General features: G+C 38.2%; 2 protein-coding genes across 5 annotated transcripts in view; one reads left to right on the top strand and one right to left on the bottom strand.

Moving 5' to 3' along the window:
• Positions 1-11168: 11168 nt before the first annotated feature.
• On the bottom strand, positions 11169-14019 carry LOC133091746 (centrin-4-like). Its single transcript, XM_061190990.1, is given in 6 exon segments — positions 11169-11635; positions 11833-11970; positions 12568-12711; positions 13107-13200; positions 13202-13248; positions 13933-14019. Coding segments are annotated over 6 exon segments (600 nt in total). The 3' UTR covers positions 11169-11545.
• Positions 14020-15181: 1162 nt separating this feature from the next.
• Positions 15182-27188, top strand: part of BBS12 (Bardet-Biedl syndrome 12) — a 40358-nt gene continuing 28351 nt past the window's right edge. Inside the window, exons 1-4 of one of the 4 annotated variants that reach the window (XM_061191107.1) lie at positions 15182-15249; positions 22419-22481; positions 24850-25763; positions 25869-27032. In XM_061191107.1, the coding sequence (XP_061047090.1) occupies positions 24860-25763; positions 25869-27004 (2040 nt within the window). In that variant the 5' untranslated portion in view covers positions 15182-15249; positions 22419-22481; positions 24850-24859 and the 3' untranslated portion in view covers positions 27005-27032. Of the gene's footprint in view, positions 15250-22418; positions 22482-22881; positions 22936-24849; positions 27033-27188 lie in introns of those variants that run through there. The other 3 variants (XM_061191105.1, XR_009701002.1, XM_061191106.1) reach the window with 3 other exon arrangements.

Raw genomic sequence — 27188 nt, 5'->3', positions numbered from 1 at the left:
CAGCCTCTTCCATTTATAATACCTGTTCAAAGGAATGATGAGAGCAGCAGAGCATAGTAGTTAAGAGCGGAAGGTGGAGCTAGAGGCCCTGACTCAAAGTCCAGAGGAGCCATTTACTGTCCATGTGATGCTGGGCTAGTCATTTAAACCCTCAGTGTCTCAGTTTCCTCATCTGTAAAATTCAGAATGATGATAATAGTATCCAAAAAGCATAGGACTTAAATAAGAAAATCCATGTAAAAGAGATAGAACAGTGCCTAACACATAATAAGCACTCAATGACTATTACTTAATATTGCTATTTCATCAGAGTCTTATGAATAAATAATAAGGTAGCATAAATGAAAGATTTGAATCCAGTCCTAAATACAGCTATTCACTAGTCAGGCTGTCACCATCCCTTGTTTACATGATTGCAGTAGCCTCCTAACAGACCTTTAGGCCAGCAGTCTCTCCCAATTATAGTCCACTGTCATCAGTCTGGTTACGGAACTGACCTAGGGTCTGCTTGCCTACTGCACAGCAGAGCCAATTTATTGACACTGGGTTGTGGTGAAAGAAAGTACAGTGTTTATTTGCAGGGATCCAAGCAAGGAGTACAGGCAACTCATACTCAAAAGATCCAAACTCCCCAGTGGCTTTCAGGGAAAGGTTTTTAAAGGCAACATTTCAGGTGAGGACTGCAGGGTACATGGCTTTCTTCTGATTGGTTGGTGGTGAGGTAACAGGGTGATGTTTCAGGAATCTTGATCATCAACTTTCTGGTTCCAACCAGTCTGGAGTCTAGTGCTTGCGCTCAGCAAGAAGTCACCATCCTCCATCTGGTGGGGTATGGGGTCCTTAGCTCCTGCAGAAGAACTCAAAGATATGTATCAGATTGTTATGTATATCCCTAACTAGTAACTGTTTATGTCTGCTCTTTGGAACTCAGCAGTGGCCCAGGAGACTAAAGCCTTTTTCTACAAACAAGAAATGGGGCAGAGGGGCTTTTGTACCTGGGAGGGCCCCTTAGGGTCCTGCTCAGTTTCAATCCCCCCTTTCCTCTGATACTCCTCAATCCTGAGTGGAACAGGTATGGGACAAGAAAAGGAATAAAGTTTTGGATAGAGAGGTTAATCGTAAACTCAGCAGGGGAACTCGGTTTTAGGGCGACTCAGTTTCAGATTTATTTTCCTAAAAATAATGTTGACATTTCTGGTTCAGGATATAATGGACTAATCTTCCTGCTGAAAACAACTGTAAAAGCTAATATGTGAAACAACTGCGTGAAGGAACTGAAAAGCACCCAGTTCGGGTAGGATTGGAAAGGAAAGACTACAGTCCTTGAGAGAAGAGAAGCACTGGAGTGCAGGTCCGCACTCACCATGACTTTCCCCTGAGGGCATTTTCTAATTCACAAAATAGGGGAAATAGGCCCCAAGCAGAAAGGTAGGAATCTTATTGGGCTCAGGGAAGTAGGTTGGAATCTGGGGCTGCCTAAGTGTCTAGGACTTGAGATGAAAAATTATAGATAACAGGGATTCAAGGTGGAGTGAAATGAGAAAATTGTCCAAATCCCCCAAGTTTACCCCCTCATTGGCTAACTCCTTAGTGACACATGCCCAGGGTGAGACTCCAAAAACCCCAGCAGAAAATAGCATCTGAGAGAACAAAAGAGCTGAGCAAAAGTTTAATTAACTAGCTGTGCAATGTTGCAAAGATTGAAATTTGAGTTCAAGCCCAGGCAAGATGAAGTAAGGCAGGGGGTGTCGATAAATACCCAGGGCTTTCAGTCAAAATACGGAAGTACTGTATCCTGGGAGTAAGGGCAAACCTAAAATAGAAAAACCTTGATAATAACTAAAACCATCTCTCAAAAGAATTAAAATAATCCTTCTGTATTTTACATACCTACTGGAAGAAAACTTAATCTTCTGTGGAGGAATATGACAGCATTATAGCCTCTCCAATTTTTCATCCATAATATCTGGCTAAAAAAAAAACAAAACAAATAACTAAAAGCCATAATTTAAAATAACAATAAAAATAGACCTAGGGATAATTAAGGTATTGAAGTAATCAGACAGGGACTTTAAAAATAATAAATGGGTTCAATAAAACAGAGGAAAATATGGAGAATTTCAACAGAGACCTGGAATCTATTAGATATGGTAGAACAGAGACCAACCCATATTCAAAGGAAGGGAAACGAAGACTCTTCCTGTTGATGGGAGAAATGTCAAAGAATCTGTAGACATATTTTTTTGTTCTTTTTGTTGCTTTTTGTTTTGTTATACTGGAAGAATCACAATTCTCATTCTTTTTTTTAAATTGAATTATAGTTGATTAACAATGTTGTGTTTATTTCTGCTGTACAGCAAAGTCAGTTATACAAATATATATATATATATATATATATATATATATATATATATACATTTTTTAATATTCTTTTCCATTATGGTTTATCATAGGATACTGAATATAGTTCTCTGTGCTATACAGTAGGACCTTGCTGTATATCCATTCCATATATAAAAGCTTACATCTGCTAACCCCAACCTCCCAGCCCATCCCTCCCCCAACCCCCTCCCCCTTGGCAACCACGAACCTGTTCTCTACGTCTGTGAGTCTGTTTCTGTTTCATAGATAGGTTCATTTGTGTCATATTTTAGATTCCACATATAAGTGATATCATATGGTATTTGTCTTTCTTTTTCTGACTTACTTCACTTAGTATGATAATCTCTAGTTGCATCCATGTTGCTGCAAAGGGCATTATTTCATTCTTTTTTATGTCCGAGTAGTATTCCATTGTGTATATGTACCATATCTTCTTTATCTATTCATCTGTCAGTGGACGTTTAGGTTGTTTCCATGTCTTGACTATTGTGAATAGTGCTGCTATGAACATAGGGGTGCATGTATCTTTTTGGATTAGAGTTTTGTCTCGATATATGCCCAGAAGTGGGATTGCCTGATCATATAGTAATTCTATTTTTCATCTTCTGAGGAACCTCCATAATGTTTTCAATGGTGGCTGTACCAACTTACATTCCCACCAACAGTGTAGGAGGGTTCCCTTTTCTCCACACCCTCTGCAGCATTTGTTACTTGTAGAGTTTTTAATGGTGGCCATTCTGACTGCTGTGAGGTGACACAATAAAACTAAAATTAATGAAATAGAAAACAAAGACACAATAGGATAAACAAATTCAAAAGTTTGTTCTTTGAAAATTCTAACAAAACCGAGAAACCTCTAGCAAGATCGATTAAGGAAAAAATAGGGCATAAATAAACAATGTTAGTATTGAAAAAAAGGGACATAACTAATATGCAACAGAGATATATTTAGTTGAAAAGATTTTCATATTCATTACAAACATAGTTTCTTTCCAGTATTGGCTCCAATGATTAATAGGAGTACACAAGAAATGAAGGTTCACTAGATCCTCTTGTAACTGAATGCTTGGCATCCCTCTCTAGTCTATCACTGTGTTGGCTGATAATTTCCCTCACCCCAGGACTCTCTCCACATTCCTGATGTAAATGACACAAAATTATGATACCTAACAATATGATATGAATTTTTTTTCAACTTTTTTTTATTGAAGTACAACACTCACACAAATGCACAAGCCAAATAAACAGCTTAATGGATTAAGACAATGTAGACACTTATGTAATTACTATGCAAGCCAAGATATATAAGGTTACCAACACTTCAGAAATCCCCTGCAAGCCCCCTCCTAACTACTACTTCCTCCCTCTTCCCCAAGGTAATCATTATTTTGTCTTTTAGATATGCCTGGGTTTTGAACTTTATAGAAATGGCATTTATGTGGAACATATACTTTTGTTCCTGGCTTCTTTCAGTCGATGCTATGCTTGCAATTCATCCATGTTGCTGCATGTGAGTGAATCTGGTTTTTCATTATCATGTGCATTCTACTATATAAATATATAACTATTTATTTATACATTCTACTGTTGATGGACATTTAGAGTATCTTCAGTTTGGGACTGTTATGTATACTGCTGCCATGAACAGTTTTTATGTCTCATGGCCCATATGTGTACACATTTCTGTTGGATATGTTCCTAGGAATACATGCTGATCATAACATATGCATATGCTACTCTTTATCGAATAATGCCAACTGTTTTCAAAGCAGCTGAAGTGATTTACACTCCTAGCAGCAGTAGTTGAGAATTCTCATTGTTTCACATTCTTACCAACACTTTGAATGATTGGTTATTTTAGTTTTAGCCATTCTGGTGGATTTATAATTCTCTCATGGCGACATTAATTTGCATTGCCCTTGTATTTGTTTCATGTGGCTATTGAAACAAATTATCAGAGACTTGGTGGCTTAAAATTTATTCTCTCATAGCTCTGGAGTCCAAAAATTGGAAATCAGTTTCACTGGGCCAAGATTAAGGAGCCAGCAGGGATACACTGCCAACAGGTGAGAATCCATTCCTTAAGTCTTCCAGCTTCTGGTAGCTGCCAGCATTCCTTAGCCATATCACTCCAATCTCTGCCTCCATGGTTACATTGCCTTCTCTTCTTCTATGTGTCAGATGTCCTTCCGCCTCTCTTTCCTATGGACATTGTGATTACATTTAGGGCCCACCAGATAATCCAGGAAATCTATCTCATAATCCTTAATCATATCTGCAAACTCCTTTTTTTGTCATATAAGATAACATGCACATTTTCTAGGGCCCAGGACAAGGATATCTCCTGGGAGGCCATTACTCAGCCTACTACGTTCCTTATTTTGATTAATTTTCACGTTTTTGATCACTTGGATATCTTCTTCTATGATGTGTCTGCTTAAGTCTTTTGCTCATTGTTTTAAACTGGGCTTTTTCTTATGGATTTTTAAACAGTTATTTATATATTCTACATACAAGTATTTAGTCAGGTTTATTTATTTATTTATTTTGAATTTTTTGAATTTTTTTTTTTTATACAGCAGGTTCTTATTAGTTATCCATTTTATACATATTAGTGTTTGTATGCCAATCCCAATCTCCCAGTTCATCCCACCCCACCCCCCACCCCCCGCCCCCGTGGCTTTCCCCCCTTGGTGTCCATACATTTGTTCTCTGCATCTGTGTCTCAATTTCTGCCCTGCAAACTGGTTCATCTGTACCATTTTTCTAGGTTCCACGTATATGCATTAATATACGATATTTGTTTTTCTCTTTCTGGTCAGGTATATTTATTGAAAATATCTTTTTCCACTTAGTAGCTTATGTCTTCATACCCTCTGTTTATGAAGAGAGGTTCTTATTTATAATATAGTACAATTTATAAGTGTTTTCCTTTAAAGTTAGTGCTTTTTGTATCCTAATTAGTAATCTGATTCCAAGATCATGATGATATTTTCCTAGGTTATCTCCTGGAAGCTTTATATTCTTATTCTTCATGTATAGATCAACAATCATTTAGAATTAATTTTAATGTATGGTGTGAGTTTGGGGTCATGTTTTCCTTTATTCCTTATGGATATCCTATTGACTCAGAACCATTTGTTATAATGAAAATGTCCCACTGATCTGCATAGTTACTTCTGTTTTAATGCAAGGGCCATATATGTATGAGTCTGTTTCAGGACTTTCTGTTCTATTCCATGGGTCCATTAGTCTCTCCTAGTCAGCACCACACTATTTTAATTACTATGGTTCTATAATAAATCCTGATATTCAGGCAAGCTAGTCCTCTCACCTTGTTCTTCAAATGTGTACTGGCCCCTTGGATTTCTGTAAATTTTAGAATCAGCTTGTCAAGTTCCACACAGGCTAGGATTTTGGTTGCATTATATCTATGGATCAATAAAGGGAGAACTGACATCTTTATAGTATTGAGTCTTCCAATCCATGATCATAATAATAGTCCTCTATTTATTTAGTTCTTCTTTAATTTCTCTCGAAATTCTTTTATAGTTTTTGATGTAGAAGACCTGTATAGCTTCATCAGATTTAGTCATAGGATTTTTATGTTTTTAATACTATTATAATTAGTCTCTTAAATTTTTTCATTTTCCAGTTATTTGTACCTGGTATGTAAAAATACAATTGTATTTATATTTGCATTTGCATAACAACCTTGCATCAGCAATATATGAGTTCTTTTCAATATTCTGTGTATACATCATGTCATCTGCAAATATAAAGAATTTTATTTCTTCCTCTACTGGCTAGCTCATCAGGACAGTATTGAATAGAAGTTAGTGATAAAGGACATTCTGTTGTTATTCCTCATTTCAGAGAGAAAGATTTGAATGTTTTGCAATTAAGATGATGTTTGTAGGTTTTGAAGATACCTTCACACAGTTAACAGAAATTCTCTCCTATTCCTGGTTTGCCACAGACTTTTATAATGAATGGAGGTTAAGTTTGGTCAAGTGTGAGATTTTTTACCTACTGAAATGATTACATCATTTTTGGTTTCTATTCTAAAATGTGATATATTAATTACATTGATCAAATTTCAAATGCTAAACAAATCTTGTTTAGCTGAAACAAACCTAACTTGGTTAAAATGCATTATCCTTGTAGCTTCTGGTAACAGAGTTTTGCCGACCTCACAAACCAAGTTTGGAAGAGTTACCTCTTTTTCTATTTTCTGGAAGAAGTAAATATCCTCTTTATTAAATGGCAGAAATCACCAATGAGCTATTTGGACCTGGAGTTTTCTTTGAAGTAACATTTTAATTTCTGGAGTCAATTTCTTTAATAATTAAAGAATTGTTTAGATTTTGCTACATATTCTTGTATCCTTGGCTTGCTGCTGATTCCTAGGCCTGATGGTGATCCATCCAATATGTATTTTCATCCATTTTAAGGTGTTTGTCGGTCTGCTTTTGTAGTTGCCAAGATTCTATCAGCACCAACCTTGAAATCACCCCACTTTTAGCGCTGCCTGAAGCCCAGTAGTTAGTTACTTTCACTGCCAACACCTGCTTGTTAGCAACCAAAATATCAGTCAGAACTCTAGGACATCTATACCAACCAATGGCTCTAAGGAAAGGGTCATTTGAGTGACAGCTTCAGGTTGCAGGAACTGCAAAATGGAACTTTATAATAAAGTTCTTAGGGGTCCTCTCATTGGTGGGCTGAATTCCTCATGATATCCAAGTGCTATGATCTGAATGTGTATGTTTCCCCCCGCCAAATTCATATGTTGAAATCCTAACCCACAAAGGTGATGGTATTAGTAGGTGGAGCCTTTGGGAAGTGATCAGGTCATGAGGGTACAGCCCTCATGAATGGGATTAGTGTTCTTATAAAAGAGAGCCCACAGAGCTCCCTAGCCCCTTCCAATGAGGATACAACGAAAAGCCTGCAATCCAGAAGAAGCCCTTACTTGACCATGCTGTCACCCTGATCTCAGACTTCCAGACTTCAGAGCCATGAGAGGTAAATTTCTATTGTTTATTCTGTAGTATTTTGTTATAGCTTCCCAAACAGACTAAGACACCAAGCTACAAATATTAGGTAGAAAACTGGCTGAATTTCAGATATGTGGCTGAAAGTGAGTAGTCAGAGAACAGTAGCACCCTAATGAATGGTATTGCTGTTTAACTATATTCTCATGTGATAAGTCTAATTAGTCTCCTCTATATTTAGTATGGATAGTTGTAATTGTTACTTGGTTACTTGTATATCTAGTAACCCAGTTGGTAAGAAGTCAACACACAAGTTTCAAGATGGGGGACTGTATTAGTTATCCCTTGTTGTGTAACTAATTACTCCAAGACTTAGTAGCTTAAAATAACCTTTATTATCTTAGTTTCTAAAGTTCAGGAATCAAGATGTGGCTTAACTGAGTCCTCCTCTGCTTCAGGGTCTCTCACTGGTTGTAATCAAGGTGCCAGCAGGGGCTGCAGTCCACCTCAAAGATCAACTAGAAAAGGATCCATTTTCAAGCTCCTTCAAATGGTTGCTGGCAGGATTTGGTTCCTTGCTGACAGACTGAAAGCTTTGGTTCCTCACTTGCTATTGGCCAGAGGCTGCCCTCAGCTCCTTGCCATGTGGTTCTCTTCATAGGGCAGATCAAAACACAGCAGCTTGCTTCACCAGAGCAAGCAAACAAAAAGGCAAGAGAGTGCCAGTAGAGGGAAGTAAACGTCTTTTAAGACCTAATATTGTAAGAGACCTCCCATCATTTTTGCCATATTCTATTCATTAGTAGCCAATCACTGGATCTACTCCACACTCAACAAAGGGATTACACAAGGGCAAGGATACCAGGAAACTGGGATCATTGAGAGCCACTTCAGAAGATGCCTACCACATGAACTACCAGCCAACTTAGAGACAATAAGAGCCACATCTAATTCATTGTATCCTTCACAGCCCCCCTACCTAGCAGACAATCTAAAAACTTTGATGTTGATTAGTGATTGAAATGATTTTTCTTTTAGTAAGAATTATTCTAATTTCGATCACCTTTATGACAGCTTCTTAAGTTGTCCACATACTGTTGGATTTGATCTTGCTCCCAGGAGAGGAAGGAAAATGTAGAAAACTAGGTAAGTTTGAATTTGTTCTGGGATAAAAGTAAGTGAATTCTAAGATCTTTGGCTAAATTGATTCAAGCCTTTTAAGTCTTATATCATCTTACGTTATCTGCCTTTATTTGACTGTGAAACCATATAATAGTCATAATTTTCAATTTCTTTTTTAAGAAAATTTATAAATCTCAAAAAGTATTTTTTTTAATAAATTTATTTATTTTATTTATTTTTGGCTGCATTGGGTAGGATAATTGTGTGTATTTTCTAACTCATATAATTCTATGACCCTCTTGTAATTTAATTTTGTTTTTTATGAAAGAGCCAAACTATGGGGAGTCTCTTGACCCCTGCTGGGCCGCACAAGAATGGGCCTTGGGCCTGGCACACTTCCTTACCAACAGATGGAATCCTTACAGCTTACGCTGGACTTGTCACCTTGTCTGTAATTATCTTTCCCTATTTCAGACTCAATGTGTACTACTTTGTTCTGCTTAAGTACATGTGTCATATGGCACCTGGCCAACCCCAGTGCCTATCTGTCCCCTTTGGGGAGAGGACGAGGTTCTTCTGTTGCACAAGAAGGGTGTGTGTTGGCCAATTGCCCTGTGTCGGCTTCTGGGAGGGACCTGCTGGCTATAGGAAACTGACATTCACTACTGAAGCTCATCTTTCTCTGTCTCTTCCCTATTCTAGTAAAGCACTGTTCCAGCCAGTACTTAACTGCATTGTGTTTTCCGTAGCAACTCCGATACCAAGATGCAGTGGGCAGAAGTGCTTCAGGCTTCTGCTCCTGATAATAGGTAACAAATGCCACTTGCTGGACAAAACGCTTCCTAAAATCAAGTACATGGCAATGGTCTTTGGAGTAAGAAAGGCTGGTAGAAAATGTTACTTTAATTGCCCCACCTAATTTATTTTTAGCTCAACTGAAATGAAGACTAAAGTTTTTTGTTTTGTTTTGTCAACACAAGAGAGGTTTTTATTTGATTTAAGCTAGGTTGGCATATGCTAATGAATGTTCTTAAGTGCTTCACAGTATTTTTAATTCCTAATTATGTAGCATTTCCTCTAGACTAAAGAACGATATACCTACTAAACATGCTTTCATATGTGAAAATTATGGCCTTTAAGTTGTTGAAAGATTTATATTTTTAAGTGGGTAATACACTTAAAAATACACATGAACAAGTTCAAAGAGTTCTAAATAAGTCTCCTTACCATTCAGCCCCAGGTCTCCTCAGAGATAATTATTTTTACCAGTTTCTTATGGATCATTGCAGAGGGTGCATATACCTATGCACATGAATAAAGAATAGATTTTTTCCCACAAATGATAGCATACTACATACATTGTATATATTAATTTTTTCACTTAATATATTTTAGTGATAGTTCCAGAGCAATGCAAATAAAATGACTCATTTTAATGGCTATATAATATCCCATTGTAAAGATTATATTTTATTTAATAGTCTTCTATTGGTGGACATTTTCTTTATTTCTAATCTTTTCCTTAATATCCTTATACATAATGTCTCTGTATAGATGTATGTCTGTAGAGTTAATTCTTACAATTGAGATAGTTGGGTCAAAAGCTATATGCATTTTAATTTAAACATTTTTTATTTTGATAGATATTGTCTTCTAAAAATATGTTTGCCAAGTTACATTCTTAATAGTATATGAAAATGCCCATTTTTTGATAAAGTATTACCAAACTTTTTGATTTCTGCCAGTGTAACAAGTTGCAAGTCATATCTCATTGTAGCTTTAAATGTTCAATTCTATTATGAGAGTCATTGAGTATCTTTTCATATTTAGGATCTATATTTTCCTTTCTGTGTATTGTCTATCTGTGTCCTTTGCCTATTTTTCTGTTGGATTTTTAAAAATTTATTGATTTCTAGGAGCTCTTTATATACAAAGGAAATTAATATTGTCATATGTGTTGCATGTATTTTCCTGTTTGTTGTTTGTCTTTTGATTTTAATTATGGATCAGTTTTTAAATTTTAAAAAGTTTACTTCATGAGATTATTTCTATAGATGTTCAAACTATTGTAACAGTAAGATGGCAATGATGTGTCCAGACTGTAGTCTAATTCTGAGAGTTAAAAAGTGGGGGACAAGGTGATTATCATGCCATTGAATTTTCCATTTGAAAAATAATCATCTTTACTTTTTAGATGAGATGATCTGGATTTAATCCAATGCTGGAGTAAGGGAGAGTTTTATAAGCATTAGATCTGTTTGAGTTTGCTTTATGTTTGAGAGTTTTTATCCACAGGGAAGCAACATAATGAAGAGTAAGGTTATAAGACTTAGAATCCATATTTTATCATCTATGGGCAAATTAGCAATTTTAAAATTTAAATTCTCTGAACTTTAGTTTTCTCATATGTAGTAAGATGGAGCTAATACTACTGCTTCTAAATAGTAACTGAGATAATATATGTAAAACCCCTAGCACCTGTCCTAGGACACAGGTATTAAATAAATGCTAACTTATAGGGTCAAACGTATGGGGAAATCTGGATGATATAAGTGCTGCTTTGAATTTCTTTATAAGAAGAAAATTAGCAAATAATGAAGTTGCCAGATAGTTTTATTTAAGGCTTTAAGTATCTGAATAATTGGTTAAAAAGCAAATGTTCATCATTTTTAGAGTTGCACAAAAGGAAAGTAATAGGGAAAGTAATGGCTTGCTTGTCAAATTCATATGATGTGGGGCTGATTTCCTTAAATTAAAAAAAAAAAATCTAAGTCTTTGGACCCTGGGGCTCTAAAAATAGCACTTGGAATTAATAGTGTTCTCAGATTCATGGTTCAAGGAAGTCACTACATTTCCTTTGTTTCTTGATGCTACAGATTTAACAACATATTGGTAGAAACGTGTAACTTCTCACATGGACTAGATATCAAGAGACCAGTTTGTGTACATAAACTAAACACTGAAAATGAATACATACAGATATTATGGAACTTATAACAAATACAAACTTGCTAACAACTTTCCAGAAGGAACAAAACACAGTATTAATAAAGAGTGGTCTTTTGCATCATTCTCAAAAATTCTTCCTCATTTATTTCTCCATCCCCATCATGATCAGCTTCATCAAGCACTTCCTGTAAAATGAAATGTAAATAGGATATGTGAAATCTATTAAAAAGGAATAATGATATAAATGAACATTCAAATACATACTCAAAACCAAATTTTATTTTAAATGTATTTATTAATACAACTAAAGAATATAACTATAAATTATAATTGTATATACGTTATATGTGAAATTATAATTATACAAATAAGTAAAATTTACCTGAAGTTCATCATCTGTCGAATTTTCCCCTAGTTCCTTAGCAACCCTCTTGATATTGTTTAGTGATATACTTCCTGTATTATCATCATCAAGTAATTTGAAAGCCTTCAATATTTCTTCTTTTTCATCTTTTTCACTCTTAAAAACAGAAACAACTAAATGTCATTAGTCTTTCATTTATTTAGTTGATCAGTCTGGATGTATAGGTCTTTGAGGTCTAGACCAGCAATACAGCAGGTAGCTGAGCTCTATTTACTGCTCTGACTTTTAACAATTATTCCAGTGCATTCACATCTGCCCTCAAGGTATTGAAACTCAGGGTTTATTTAAGTGGAAGAGCCACAGGGTGATAAAGAGAATCTATCTTGTATTAACCTCAGTAACTGAGATCCATTTCAAAAATGTAAGCTCCAAGAGAACAGGGAGGTTGTCTCATTCAATGCTCCCTAGGATGGTGCCTGACACAAATAGGCACTCAACAAATTGTTTGCTGATTTCAAGGCTTAAAAATGTTGGCCCCGTTCTCTCTATCCAGCCATATATCCTTATTATTTCCTAACAAAAAACCTCTTCTCCACACTGGACAGTCTTCATTACTACCCTGAAAACATCTTTAATCTTGTTATTCCTATCTATCTAAATCCTACCCATCTTTAAAGACCTAGTTCCAATTCTTCCTCTGATTGCTTCAGCCAAAAATTGTAGAAGGCTACTGCTTGTATTTCATTGAGAAACAAAATCACTACTATACATTTTTACACTCATTATGGCCAAAAAATCTTCAAAACTAATGGTGCCGATTCCTTCTTTGTCAATTTCAGCTATCATTTTTTAAATTTCTTCTTTCTTTGGTTCAAATCCTAAGGCCCGCATTGCAATCTGAAATAGAAAGCAAATAAATTATAATAAGCCACAATCTCATTCCTAGCTCTTAAACTACCTATTAATTACTAGATTCTCTCTTTTTCACTATGGACTAGGCTTAAACCTAGAAAGTCAGGTCAGCAGGCTTAGGTTCCAATCCTACCGTGCCATAGGATGTCACTGTCACACGATGGGCTTTGGCCTACTCATTCATAAAACAAGAATAAAATGCTTAACAAGATACTGTTTTGTTAATGCAGGCCAGGCATGTACACTGCAGGGGTAGGTGTCTGCACTGAAGAGATTTTATATCAAGCTTTCAGAAGGCTACTGTTAAAGAAAGATTTAAAGATTGCAACAAACCAATGATAGTTTTTCAAATGTTTTGGAATTAGAAGTAATTTCAGAACCTTCAATTCTTTCACATCTCTGGTTCCAGACCCATCAACATCGAATAAATCAAAGCCCTCTTTAATTTCTTGCTTTTGGGTTTCATTCAATTTCTGCTGCTCTTTTCTTCCATTGGCCTGAACTTGTGCGGCAGTTGGATGCCTGTAATAAATACACATGTGGGTAAAAGATAAACTGTGTAACTGGAAAAAGTACCAGAACCAGAAGAGTTAATGATGAACTAATTAAATATAATAAACATATTCAAGTATCCTATTCCCTACCATATAATGAACTTCAAGAATTTCCCCCTTTCCCTTTGCTAACATTTGTGCTTTTAGTTATTCATATCTTGCTGGAAAGCCTGGTTCTTTTTTACATCTTAGGTTTTTCCTTCAAATTAGTGACTTTTGATAGGGAAAAGAGGCAAAGAAGACATGCTAGAATAGTAGATGTTATGTCAGAAAACAATTGGCCTTACTTGGTATATCTTTTTTTAATTTAATTTTATTTTATTTTTGGCTGCATTGGATCTTCGTTGCTGCGCGCGGGCTTTCTCTACTTGCAGTGAGCGGGGACTACTCTTTGTTGTGGTGCGCGGGCTTCTCATTGCTGTGGCTTCTCTTGTTGCGGAGCACGGGCTCTAGGCACGCAGGCGTCAGTAGTTGTGGCACGTGGGCTCAGTAGTTGCGGCTCACGGGCTCTAGAGCACAGGCTCAGTACTTGTGGCACACAGGCTTAGTTGCTCCATGGCATGTGGGGTCTTCCCCGAGCAGGGCTCGAACGTGTGTCCCCTGCATTAGCAGGCGGATTCTTAACCACTGCGCCACCAGGGAAGTCCCTTACTTGGTATATCTGAACAGCAGTGTTTAACGCATATTTACTTTCATCTCTGCCTGTATGTCTCATAATAAAATTTATTTTGTGAGACATGGTTGATTGGAACATCATTTCCTTTCCCACCCTCTCACATACTTTTCTATGTTGCAGAGACTGAGAAATGAAAAAATACATTTTCCAGGTGAAAAATTACTCCAGGGACCTGGAGAAGAATAAGTGTTGGACCAACTATCAGTATCTGGGGAAGATGGAGGTCATCTTCCTGCTATTTGCCATTTTCTGCTGGCAAGCAAGGTCCCAGAGTTACTCCTGGGATTCTTCTGCAGCCTCATTTCAGTATCTTGTCTCCAGCTCTGGGTTAAGAAGCAGTGGTGGCAGAGACTCCACGTCCCGTGTATCTAGACGCCAGCTTCACATATCTTAAGACTGGTTGTGGCAGCAACAGATTCTTGATCCCTGGACTGCAGATACACTCGTCTTCAACAGTTCCAGTGGCAGAGTTCGTAGCTCCCCCGGCCAGTTTTTTCAGAGTTCTGGATGTCTTTCCTAGAGGCCCAGGCCCTCCAACGGTTTTAAAGCATCTTATTCTCTGTATTCAATTCATTTCTGGCTAAGCAGCGGTTTCTGTCTCCAACACCGTTGGTAGTAGCGGTTACTGGGGTTGAGGAGGGGAAAAAATGAACTGGAGAACCGCTCTTCTGTCTCTAGAGTTATGGACAGTGCGCTTCTATTCGGCGACGAAGGGCGGGGTTACTAATGACACTCGAGGATCATGAAAGGAGGCGAATAATACATTTCATAAACTAAATTCCTTCCTTGTTCCGGGGAGAAACTTCAGCCCCAGCCCAGCCCCAGTAAGTGGTTGCAGCTTCGCACTCACCATGTCCCCGACCGGCGCCCTCAACCGGGACCTCCGGGCTTCACCCGCCCGCCGCGCAGCCCAACGGTAGTCTTCACTGCCTGCTAGCCGTTGCTAAGGCCGCTCTCGCCGACCTCTCTGCGGCCCCGCCCACCCAGGCTGTCCCCTACTGATTGACAGTCATCCCACCCAATGGTCAGAAAAGAAGGCCCTTGAGGCCATTCCCCCTCTCTATTCTCTACCAATAGCGTAACGTTCTGCCTTTCCCTGGCTACCGTTAAGCGGAACTTTCCGTAGGGTTTCTTAGCAACCAGGACTATCCGTTAGCCCAGCTGGGCCCGCGGCGCGCTTGCGCAAAATGCGAACCGGAAGGGAAGGTTCTTCTCCCCGGCGTTTTGGTGTCCCGGTGCCAGGCAGAACTTCGGGGAACTGGAGCCTCCTGTAGGGATGGAGAAAAGAGCGAGGTTCGTAGCGAGGTGCTTCTACCAACTGCTAAGTCTTTGACGGAGATGTGGGGAGATATTGTTTGCTTTTCTAACCTCTTGGGGCCGGGGGAAGGGATGAGACTCGAGAGCCTGGTGGGTCTGGTGAATTGGTCCAGCTTCGGCTTACCGGCCGGATTACCAGAGGCGGAGGGGACTGCCCTTACCTTGCGCCGCTAGGCATCCCTCAGCCTCCACAGTGCCTGGGGCTTGGCCTTTAGTGACTTCCCTCCTCCTTGGTTCACAGCGATTCTGGCCTGGTAGGCAGCATTTCTTTACAGGAGGGGTGTGGTGTGGGCACGGGGGCAGTGCGGGTCTTGGGATGCACATTAAGACTCCCTGCATAGGAAAGAGTTTTTACCAGTGTTGTAGCGTTTATTTGCGGGGTTGGACTTTGGACCACCCATAATCACCATCAGACTTTTCCACGCCCCCGACATTCTCACCCACAGCCGTTCAATTGGTTGAATCCCAAGATTTGGCCGGTTTTCCAAATATATCCAGCATAGATCCGCACTGAGTCCGACATAGGTAGCCTGAAAATCCACTTGACTCAGTAACTGTGGAGATTCAGATGCCCGTATAAACTGCTGTAAATCAAAGCAAATTCTTGGCCAAAGGGCCAGACTTGCTGGTTCTGCCCAGTTCTGAATCTGGTCCGGGACCAGCTAAAGGGTGAGGGGGAAGGACTGAGGTGGTAGGAATGAAGAGGTGATAGTCTCTTAAAACTTCTTACGCTTAATCACTTACACATCAGGACTCTTTTTTATGCCTCCTGCAGTGCCTTCTCTAGAGTAAGTACTTTATTTTCTAAAAATCATCCTGGATTCTCCAACAGTGGATTCAGGAAGAACATTAAGTTTTGCCTAGGTTTTTCCCTTTATCCCACTTACCTCCTTGAAGGTAAGGAAAGAAAAATGTGCAAAGTACATTCTTGAAGTAGTCTCCCAAATCGCTTTTCCTACTTTAGTTAGTTGAAACATGGCACGTTTTCCAAAACCATCATCCTTTCTTGCTCACATTCTGTACCAGGCAGACACCCAAGCACTGTAATAATTGATCTAAAAAAATACACAAAAAACAAAACCTCAGGATTCTGGAAAATAGAAAAAGTTATTCTAATATTAGAAGTGATTTTTCTGTGTAAAGTTACCCCACTGAAAATTAAAATGATGCAAATTCAAGATAGTTCGTGAATTAAGTAAAATATTCAGTCACTTAATTATAGTTTATTGATTTTTCAGGCCGTTAATCTCACTGAGAAAGTTGCTCTTGATTAGTTTCAAGGACATATACTTCTTCTTTACTACTAATATTAAAGGGATTTCTGAGACCAGAAATGAATAATGACCAAATATGTAGAAACAATTCTAATTTTTAGGCTCTCCTGGATCAAGTTTGATCTTATGGCAACTAAAAGGCTGCATAGTGTGTTCACCTGCTTTTATATCATTCTGTGATTTAGGCTTTTATATTTGGGACATTAACTTTTAGTGAAAATGATTTTTCAATTATAGGCTCAGATTGCAGTTTCTAGGTCTTAGGTAGGAAGTACTCAGTCTTGAAAAATAGCTGTTACTAATCTAATTTTACTATAGAACATTAATATTAATCTAGAAAAATGTTAAACCTATTATCACTCTTAAATCTACTAAATTTATTTAATGCTTTCTACATATCATGTACTATGCCATGTATTGGGTGAGTTTGAAAGGAACTGAGTGTAGAGTATAAAGATGAATGAAAGCAAGGAACCCACAGAGTAGTGGGGGAGATAGGCACAGACATAAATACAGTATTTTTAATTCAGGGTGCTAAGTGCTTTAGTAGATGTGTGTAGACAGTACTTTGGCAGCCCAGGAAGGAGGTGCTACTTCTTGAGGCATTGGAGGAGGCTGTATCAAAAATGTGGCATTTGGGTCATGAAAGATATATAGCATTTGCCAAGGTGAAGAAAGTGTAGGATATTCAAATCAGAGTATAGTATGTGCAGAAATGAAAGTAAATGTATGTTGTAGTGTGACTAGATCATGGGGTTTATAAGGAAAGGTGGAAGATGAGCCTTATAAATTAGACTGAAGTCAGATTATGGGACACCTTTACCTAGGTAAAGACTTTATTTTCGAAGATAAATAGTTGTTTTAGGCAGTAGAGTGATCTGATTAGGTTTGTGCTTTTCAAAGATAGTTCTGACAACCATGTGAAGGAGGAACCATTTTGGAAGCAATTAAAGGGCCTCAACCAAGGCAGTGCCAAATAGCAATCATGTCGACTCCAGAGGTGGTAGAACCTTAAATTTATGGTGGAGGAATACTGGCAATGGCATCTGTTTAGTCTTATTTCAGTTCTGTACTTAAATGTAAGATAATAAATGTGGTGAAAACCACATTGTCAAATATTTATTGAGTACTTGCAATGTGTCAGACAATGTTATCAGTATATGGGATACGTCAGTGACTAAAACTGCCCTCCTGGGAATTACATTCCAACAGAGGGACATAGTCAATAAGTAGTAAATAAATAAGTAGAGTATGTACTATTTTATAAGGTGATAATGTTATGGGAAAAGAGAAATTAGAGCGAATAAAGGGAATCCAGAATGTAAAGGGAGAAGAGGAGTTTGCAGTGTTAAATAGGATGCTCAGGATAGGCCTCGTTGAAAGGGGGAGATTTGCATAATTATATAAAGCTGTGAGACAATAGATTTCTTGGGGAAGAGCATCCCAGAAAGAGGGAAGAAGTAGAACAGAGACACAGGTAGGAAGCATGCCTTGCATGTTCCAGGAACAGAAAGGAGGCCAGAGCAGAGCGGTCAAGGGATAGAGTAGTAGGGGAGTTAGAGAGGTAAGAGGGAGGAGTGCAGGTTATTAGGGCATTGTAAGGACTTTGACTTTCACTCGAGTAAAATGGGAAGGCTTTGCAGATATTTGAGCCGAGGATTGAAAACATTTCAGTTAATTTTTTAAAGGGACTCCTGTGACAGACAAAGGAGTAAAAGGTTTACTTTCTAAGTTGGAGGTTTTTAAGCAGTGGAGTGATATGATTAGACTGTATTGGGAATGGACTGGAGATAGGCAAACTCTTAGTTTTGTAGCTAATCATACTTGTCAGAAAATATTAATTTTTTTAAAATGCAACTCCCGAAACACATTGCATATCTTAGTGTTTGAAGCCAAGTACCTTAGACAAGACTAGACGTGATCTTAGGAAAAGAAGGCTACTTCTGATGTCAAAAATCTCAGTCAAGTAGTCTGACTCTGCTCTTCTATGACACACTTAAAAAGTTAAAGGAACATTAAGGTGGCAAGTAAAGTTGTTAGGGATCCCAGTAATGAAACGGAGAGCTGTTTGTGGAAAACATTGGTGCTGACGTATAGCAGACAAGAATCAGATCGTGTCAGTTCAGTGCCAAGAAAAGTCGCCAGAAGTATTTTTCATCTTTGCAATTATCTATTTCACCATCCTCTTTACAGTCTTTACCTTTTTATCCTGTCTCTTCTAAGAGGGATTCTTGTTTGAGTTTTTATTTTATGTTAATTATAGTGAATTGTAATCTCTTCAAAATAATCATTTAGGAACTCTTCTAAACTTGGGAATGCTAAGACTGTTTTTTAAAAAAATTTACTGCTGAAACTTGGAATAGATTTTTCAAATGTTGAGACAGATCTCTTGAATATTAACTTTGCTAATCAGCTATATATGACTTTTTGCTTGTAGATTAGTTTTGTTTAATTTCATACCTTCTCTGGGAAACGTTTTTCACATAAATACAGACTAAGTTTGAAATAGCCCATGACTTATTCCTTTTGCTCTAAATTCTCTATGATTTTTCCGTTCATACAGTGATATGCTGTGATTTAAACATAGTATAGAAAGGAAAACATAAACAGAGACTCTGACACCTGAAAAAAATTGGGCATATACATGTTAAGGGTATAAACAAGGCTTGGGAAAAGGCCGAAAGGCTTGGAAGTGGGAATTGCAGTGGAAGAGTCTACAAAAGAGAGTGTGAATTACTATCATGCTAGGTAGAGGGACAGCCAGAAAGCAGTATTGTAATAATAACATAGGACTTTGGCATTAGACAAATGTGGGTTTTAGTTCCAACCTTTTACTTACTAGCTGTGAGATTTTGTATGTTACTTAATTATTCTTCATTTGATACATAATTAAAATAGGTTAATTATAGTATATTTATATATATGCGTGTGTGTGTTAATTATGGTGCAATAATAAGTTAATCATATTGTTGTTGTGAGAACTACATTGCATAATGCATGTAAACTGCTTCATACGTAGTAAGCTCCCAAAATGTGTTAGGAATGAAAAACAAAAGCAAAAGGACAGTCCTGTCTTTTTAAATTTATCTTTTCAACAAATTATTCTGGAGCACCTGGATATCCAAGAAGGAAAAAACAACACCTACTCCACACCATTTACAAAAATCAGCTTAAGATGAATTATAAACATAAATGTTAAAGCTAAAACAAAAAGAACAAAGTTGGAGGACTCACACTTCCTGACTTGAAAATTTACTACAAAGCTAGAGTAAAGCAGTGTGGTCCTGACTTAAGGATGCTCATATAGACCAATGAAATAGAATTGAGAGTCCAAAAGTAAACCCATACATGTGTTGCCAATTGATTTTTGACAGAGGTGTGCCAAGACCAATCAATGGGGAAAAGAATAGTCTCTTCAATGAATGGTGCTGGGACGATTTGATATCCAAATGCAAAAGAATCAAGTTGGAACCCTACCTCATACCATATACATAAATCAACTCAAAATATATCAATTAACTTAATATAAGATATGAAATGATGAAACTCTTGGAAGAAAAGATTGGGTTAAATCTTTATAACTTTGGATTTGGCAATGTGTTCTTAGATATGACACCAAAATAGACAAATTAGACTTCATTAAAATTAAAAACTTTTATGCAGCAAAGTACATTATCATAAAAGTGGAAAATACAACCTACAGAATCAGAGAAAATATTTGCAAATCATATTTTGATAAGGTGCTGGTCTCTAGAATATATAAAGAACTCTTACAATTCAACAACCAAAAGACAAACAACCCAATTTTTAAATGGGAAAGAGATTTGAATAGATATTTCTCCAAAGAAGGTGTACAAATGGCCAAAAAGCACATGAAAAGATGCTCAACATCTTTTGAAAAACAAACACAATGAAATATCATTCACATCCACTAGGATATCTATTATTATAAAACAAAAATGATGCAAAAAAACAGAAGTGTTGGTGAGCATACTGGGTTGCATAGTGTTCCCCCCCCCCCAAATTCATGTCCACCCAGAATCTCAGAATGTGGTTTTATTTGGAAATAACTTATTTGTAGATATAATTAGTTAAGATGAGGTCATACCAGATTAGGGCACGCCCTGAATCCAATGACTGGTGTCTTTTTAAGAGGCCATGTGAAAGGGAAGCAGAGATTGGAGTTATGCTGCCAAAGCCAAGGACCTCTGGGAACAACCAGAGGCTGGAAGAAGCAGGAAGGATTCTTCCCTAGACCCTTCAGAAGGAGCATGACCCTTCAGATACCTTGATTTCAGACTTCTAGGCTCCAGAACCATGAGATAATAAATATGTATTGTTGTAAGCCACCCCATTTGTGGTAATTTGGTAAAGCAGCCCTAGGAAACTAATACAGCAAGGGTGTGGAGAAATTTAAGTGCTTGTACACTGCTGGTAGGAAAGTAAAATAGTTCAGCTGCTACAGAAAAGTTTGGCAGTTCCACAGAAACGTAAACACAGAATTATGAAATGACCACTTCTACGTATGTACCCCCAAAGAATTGAAAACAGGTCCTCAAACACTTGTAGACAAATGTTTTAGTATCACTGTTCACGATAATCCAAAAGTAGAAGCAGGGGACTTCCATGGTGGCACAGTGGTTAAGAATCCACCTGCCAGTGCAGGGGACACGGGTTCGAGCCCTGGTCCGGGAAGACCCCACATGCTGAGGAGCAACTAAGCCCGTGCGCCACAGCTACTGAAGCCTGCGCTCTAGAGCCCGCAAGCCAGAACTACTGAAGCCCGCGCGCCTAGAGCCTGTGCTCCGCAACAAGAGAAGCCACCGTAGTGAGAAGCCCGCACACCACAACGAACAGTAACCCCCGATCTCCACAACTACAGAAAGCCCATGCACAGCAACAAAGACCCAACACAGCCATAAATAAATAAATAAATAAATAAAATTTAAAAATAACAAAAGTAGAAGCAATCCCAATGTCCATCAACAGATTAATGGATAAACAAAATGATAGCTACCTACATACATACATAAAAAGGAATGAAATACACATACTACAATGTGGATGAACCTCAAAAACATTATGCTAACTGAGGGGGGTGGGATGAATTGGGAGATTGGGATTGACATATATACACTATTGATACTATGTATACAATAGATAACTAATGAGAACCTACTGTACAGCACAGGGAACTCTATTTAGTGCTCTGTGGTGACCTAAATGGGAAGGCAGTCCAAAAAATAGGGGATTTATGTACACGTATAGCTGATTCACTTTGCTGTACAGCAGAAACTAACACAACATTGTAAAACAGCTGTACTCCAATAAAAAATTTTTTTAAAACATTATGCTAAGTGAAAGAAACCAGACAAAAAGGGTCCCATATTATATGATTCTATGAAATATCCAGAATAGGTAAATCCACAGAGACAAGAAAGCAGGTTGGTGGTTGCCAGGTGCTGGGCGGGGAGACATACAGGGAGGGACTGCTTAATGGCTACAGAGTTTTCTTTTGGGGTGATGGAAATATTTTGGAACTAGATAAAGGTAGTGGTTGTACAACACTGAATGTTCAAAGTGCCACTGAATTGTATACTCTAAAATGGTTAAGTTTATGTTATATGAACTTTACCTCAATTTTAAAAAAAGACTAAAACCATAAAGCTTTTAGAAGAAATATGGAATGTCCTTTGTACTCAGGGGTAGATGAAATTTTTAAAAATAGAACCCAATAACCATTAAAAAACAGACAGAAGGACTAACAAAATAGATTGCCAGGCAGTATTAAGGGCCACTTGCAGTGTGGAGTCATGAACTTAAAATGACACCAGTCAGCGTGGTTGTGTGTGTTTTTCTGTTTATTTTCAGCTGCTGCAGGGTAAACATGGAGTAGACAGAGTTGGATTTCATCAAGATTAGTGGCTTTGCAAGGTGAGTAAGATGAACCAAAAGAGAGACAAGGACTTTGAGAGTCTATGTACAAGAGAGTGATTATAATCCACAAATGGGAATTTTAACTGGGTAAGTAGAGAATTGATAATATGGGGTGGAGGACAGCAAAAATATGGTAAAGATAAGAGAGCTGTAAGACAGGATGGGTCTCAGGATTGTTGGAGTCTAGAGTATAATTTGATGCTGTCTAGGGATATACCTGAGTATATCAAGAGTTTTATTTTTATTTTACAGAACTGAAAATTTCACAAAAGAGGTTTCGAAGCTGAGTTCAAACAATTTGTTACATGTTTTCTTAGGCTGTACTGGCTTTTCTCCTTAGCCCTTGAAAGCCTCTAGGAAGCTACTCTTGAGCAACAGGTGCTGTGGCTTCCTGCTGATCCTAAGGTGTATCTGGAACTGTGGAGGTCTTCAGAATCAAGGATGAATCTAGGTATTACAGGAACAAATTTACCAGTGCTGTGGCCAGCATTAGAGGAAAAGCAAAAACTCCGAGAGTTGTTTGCTTTTTGATATTTTGGATTTAAAAAGTTGTGGTAAACAATATGCTTGAGGGACTTCCCTGGTGTCCAGTGGCTAAGACTCCGCGCTCCCAGTGCAGGGGGCCCGGGTTCGATCCCTGGTCAGGGAACTAGATCCCGCCTGCTGCAATGAAGATCCCGCGTGCCGCAACTAAGACCTAATGCAGCCAAATAAATAAATATATTTTTTAAAAATATTAAAATATGTATATATATATACTTGAAGAATTATAAAGTCTTAGAGTTGGAAGAGAAGTGTATGTTATCTACAGTTTTAGCTGTAGTGCTTTAAGAGCCCATACCTCACAAGACAGGTTATTTTATTACAGACAGCTTTTCAATTAGAGGGTACTCGTTAAAAAGTACTTTCTGTTGGGCTAAAGTTTTTCTCTTATAACTTCTTCCTATTAGTTTTAGATGTGAATTCTGAAATATTACCTGGAAAAAGTCTAATTGCTCTCGAACTTCCTTTTTTTTTAAATTTATATTATTTATTTATTTATTTATTTATTTATTTTTGGCTGTGTTGCATCTTCGTTGCTGCATGTGGGCTTTCTCTAGTTGCGGCGTGCGGGGGCTACTCTTCGTTGTGGTGCACGGGCTTCTCATTGCTGTGGCTTCTCTTGTTGTGGAGCACGGGCTGTAGGCGCGTGGGCTTCAGTATTTGTGGTGCACAGGCTTAGTTGCTCCATGGCATGTGGGATCTTTCCGGACCAGGGCTCGAACCCGTGTCCCCTGCGTTGGCAGGCGGATTCTTAACCACTGTGCCACCAGGGAAGCCCTCGAACTTCCTTTTAAACAGTACTTTTCCCCCCTTTATAGTCTAATCAATAGCCAAATCCATCCTTTACCTCCATCCCTCTTCCACATTTCTCATCTAGGTAACCATGGCCTCTCTGCCTCCAGTCTGGCACTCATCCAATCAGTTCTCTACACCGTTATCAGAGTGGTAATATATCCAAAACACTAATAATAAATAATAATAATAATTTTAATATTACTTAATTTTATTTTTAATATTATTTAATATTATTTTGTTTTCTATTATAAATTTATTATTGTTATTGCAAGTACTCATAAAGCACTATGTGCCAGGCACTGTTCTAAGCACTGTACTCATTCACTCCTGGTAATAACCCTATGAAGCAGATTCTGTTATTATCCTCATTTTTCACATGTGAAAACAGGGCAAAGAAGTTAAGCCTTGCTGAAGGCTACACAGTTAGTAAGCAGTAGAGACGAGTTCAAACCCAGACTTCTAGATTCAGAGTACATGCTTTCAGACACTACATCAAACTGTTTCTTCATCTCCCCCCCTTAAGGCACTTCCATGTTTCCCGTTATAAGTAGGGTCAGGTTTGACGTGGTGCGTACTGCCCTTCATGATCCAGCCCCTTTCCTCTTCTAACACTTCATGTCCTACTATTCCCCACTACTTGCTTTATATTCCCGTGAAACTAAATTACTTGTACACTGTGTTTTTGTCACATACATGTGCATTTACTACTACCTCCTTCAACTTGCTAATTATTTTTTCAAATTATTCTTTAAGACTCATTTCGAACATTGTGTTCTTCTGGAAATATTGCCTGTTGCCTGCATGATCCACTTCCCCTGTTGGATGAAGTATTCCTCCTCCACACACCCATACCCTTATCATTAATATCATTATAGTACTGTATCATTGCACTGACCATATTTCATGGAAACTACATATATCAGAAACTCCTCGAAGGCAGGGACTGTACCTTACTTTTCTTTTATAAGCATCTTTTATAACCATGAATTGCACTGAATAAAGTTCCAAGTTTTAATTTTATTTGCAGATGATGATTCATGGTGATGGCTTGCAGGGTCATAAACAAAAGAAGGCACATGGGACTTCAACAGCTTTCATCGTTTGCAGAAACAGGAAGAACTTTCCTAGGCCCAGTAAAATCATCCAAATTTATTATAGATGAAGAGTGTCATGAAACTGTGTTAATCAGTTCAACAGTAAGGCTTCTTGAAAGTTTGGATTTAACCAGTGCAGTGGGACAACTTCTCAATGAAGCAGTTCAAGCACAAAATAACACATACAGAACTGGAACCAGTACTCTTTTGTTTCTTGTTGGTGCATGGAGCAGTGCTGCTGAAGAATGTCTTCATTTGGGTGTCCCCATTTCATTAATAGTGTCTGTAATGTCAGAAGGCTTGAATTCATGCATTGAAGAGGTAGTTTCCCTTCAAGTACCTGTCCACAATGTATTTGACCGTATGGTTAACACAAAGACATTTTCTGGACCCGAAACATTTAGTGTCAGCGTATACCCTTTTCTCCAAATCCCTTCAGGTACTGGTTTGATACAGAAAGAGCGTGATCTCAAAGATGTTGCCGCTCAGTCATTGGCCATTTACAGTCTTTCTGGGAGACCTGTTAAATCACCTCAACTCTTAAGGTCTCAGGCTAAGGTTGAAGCAGATGAAAACACATCACAAACTCCTCAAACTCTGAAAAACAGTCCACTTGCAGACACCCGCTGCAGAAAGTCAGTACTAACCCACAGTAGACATTTTAGTAGGACAGGTAATAATCAATGGATAAGCAAACCAGATGGAGTTCTAGAACAACTTAGTGCAGCTACTCCCAAGACTTATAGATGTGATGATTTGGTGGAATTGGAGGTGGGTTTGAGTCACGGAGGTCACAGCAGCATGAAGTTAGTAGATGAAGCAGTACGGCTACAATATCAGAACGCAGGTATGCAACAAGGCAGCTGTACAGTGCCATTTCTTTTTGACATTTCAAGAATCTTCACTTGCTGCTTACCGGGTTTACCTGAAACTTTTTCTTGTGTCTGTCCAGGATATATCACTGTTGTATCAATACCTAGTACTACTCTGATCAAGGAATTGCAGAATCAGCCTATCCGGGTAGTTCTTGTTGAAGGTGATCTCACAGAGAATTATCGCCACCTGGGATTTAATAAGTCTGCAAGTATTAAAACAGTATCAGAAAGCTTGAAGCTTCAACAAGATGGCTCAGAAGAACTGTGGACAGATCATGTGTTACAGGTATTAATCAAGTTCAATGTGAACCTTGTCCTGGCACAAGGAAATGTGTCTGAACGCTTAATTGAAAAATGCACAGACAACAAGAGGTTGGTAATTGGATCAGTGAATGGCAATGTAATGCAGGCTTTTGCAGAGGCTTCAGGAGCAGTGCAGGTGGCCTACATTACACAAGTAAATGAAAACTGTGTGGGCAATGGTGTCTGTGTGACCATCTGGAGAAGCATTCCCTTCGATGCTGTAGATCGGATCAACAGAATGGCAATCGTGTTAAACACAGAAGGAATTAATTTGGTGACAGTAGTGCTGACTAGTCCAGTCACTGCCCAGATGCAAACCAAAGAAGATACCTTCTGGACTTGTGCCTATCGTCTGTATCATGCTCTAAAAGAGCAAAAGGTCTTCCTTGGAGGTGGCGCAGTTGAATTGTTGTGTCTTAGCCATCTTCAGATTCTTGCGGAGCAGTCTGTGAATAAAGGAAACCAAGGCTGTTCAGGGTGGCTTCATAATACTTCCTCTTGGCTGGCCTCATCTGTGACACAGTACAGACCGACCGTGCTTAAATGCCTGGCAAATGGATGGCACAGATACCTTTCAACTCTCCTGTATAACACTGCCAGTTACCCATCAGAATTTGAAGCCGGCACATTCATTCAGCATCATCTACAAAATGCTGCAGACTCTGGCTCTCCTTCATCTTACGTCTTGAATGAATATAGTAAACTAAATAGTGGGATTTTAAATTCAGACATTTCAGATAAACTGGAACAGATTCCAAGAGTTTATGACATTGTTACACCAAAGATTGAGGCATGGCGCCGAGCTTTGGACTTAGTACTGTTAGTTCTTCAGACAGACAGTGAAATTATCACTGGACTTGGACACACGCAGATAAATTCGCAGGAATCAGAGGGCATTTTATTTTTGTAGTGTTATTGGCTAAGTCTTTGGAAAATAATCTTTGGTAATATGTCGTGCTAATAATAAATTTTCTAATAGCCAAGTCACAGTTTCTAAAATACCAGCTTTTACCAAGAGAAAATAATTGATGTCTGTCAATAACTGTACAGAGTCGGGGATTTCACCCTACTTAACAATTTTTTTTCTATTTCTA

The sequence above is a fragment of the Eubalaena glacialis genome, chromosome 5, assembly GCF_028564815.1.
Source record: "Eubalaena glacialis isolate mEubGla1 chromosome 5, mEubGla1.1.hap2.+ XY, whole genome shotgun sequence".
NCBI classification, from domain to species: Eukaryota; Metazoa; Chordata; class Mammalia; order Artiodactyla; family Balaenidae; genus Eubalaena; species Eubalaena glacialis.
This window is presented reverse-complemented; position numbering and strand designations above follow the sequence as displayed.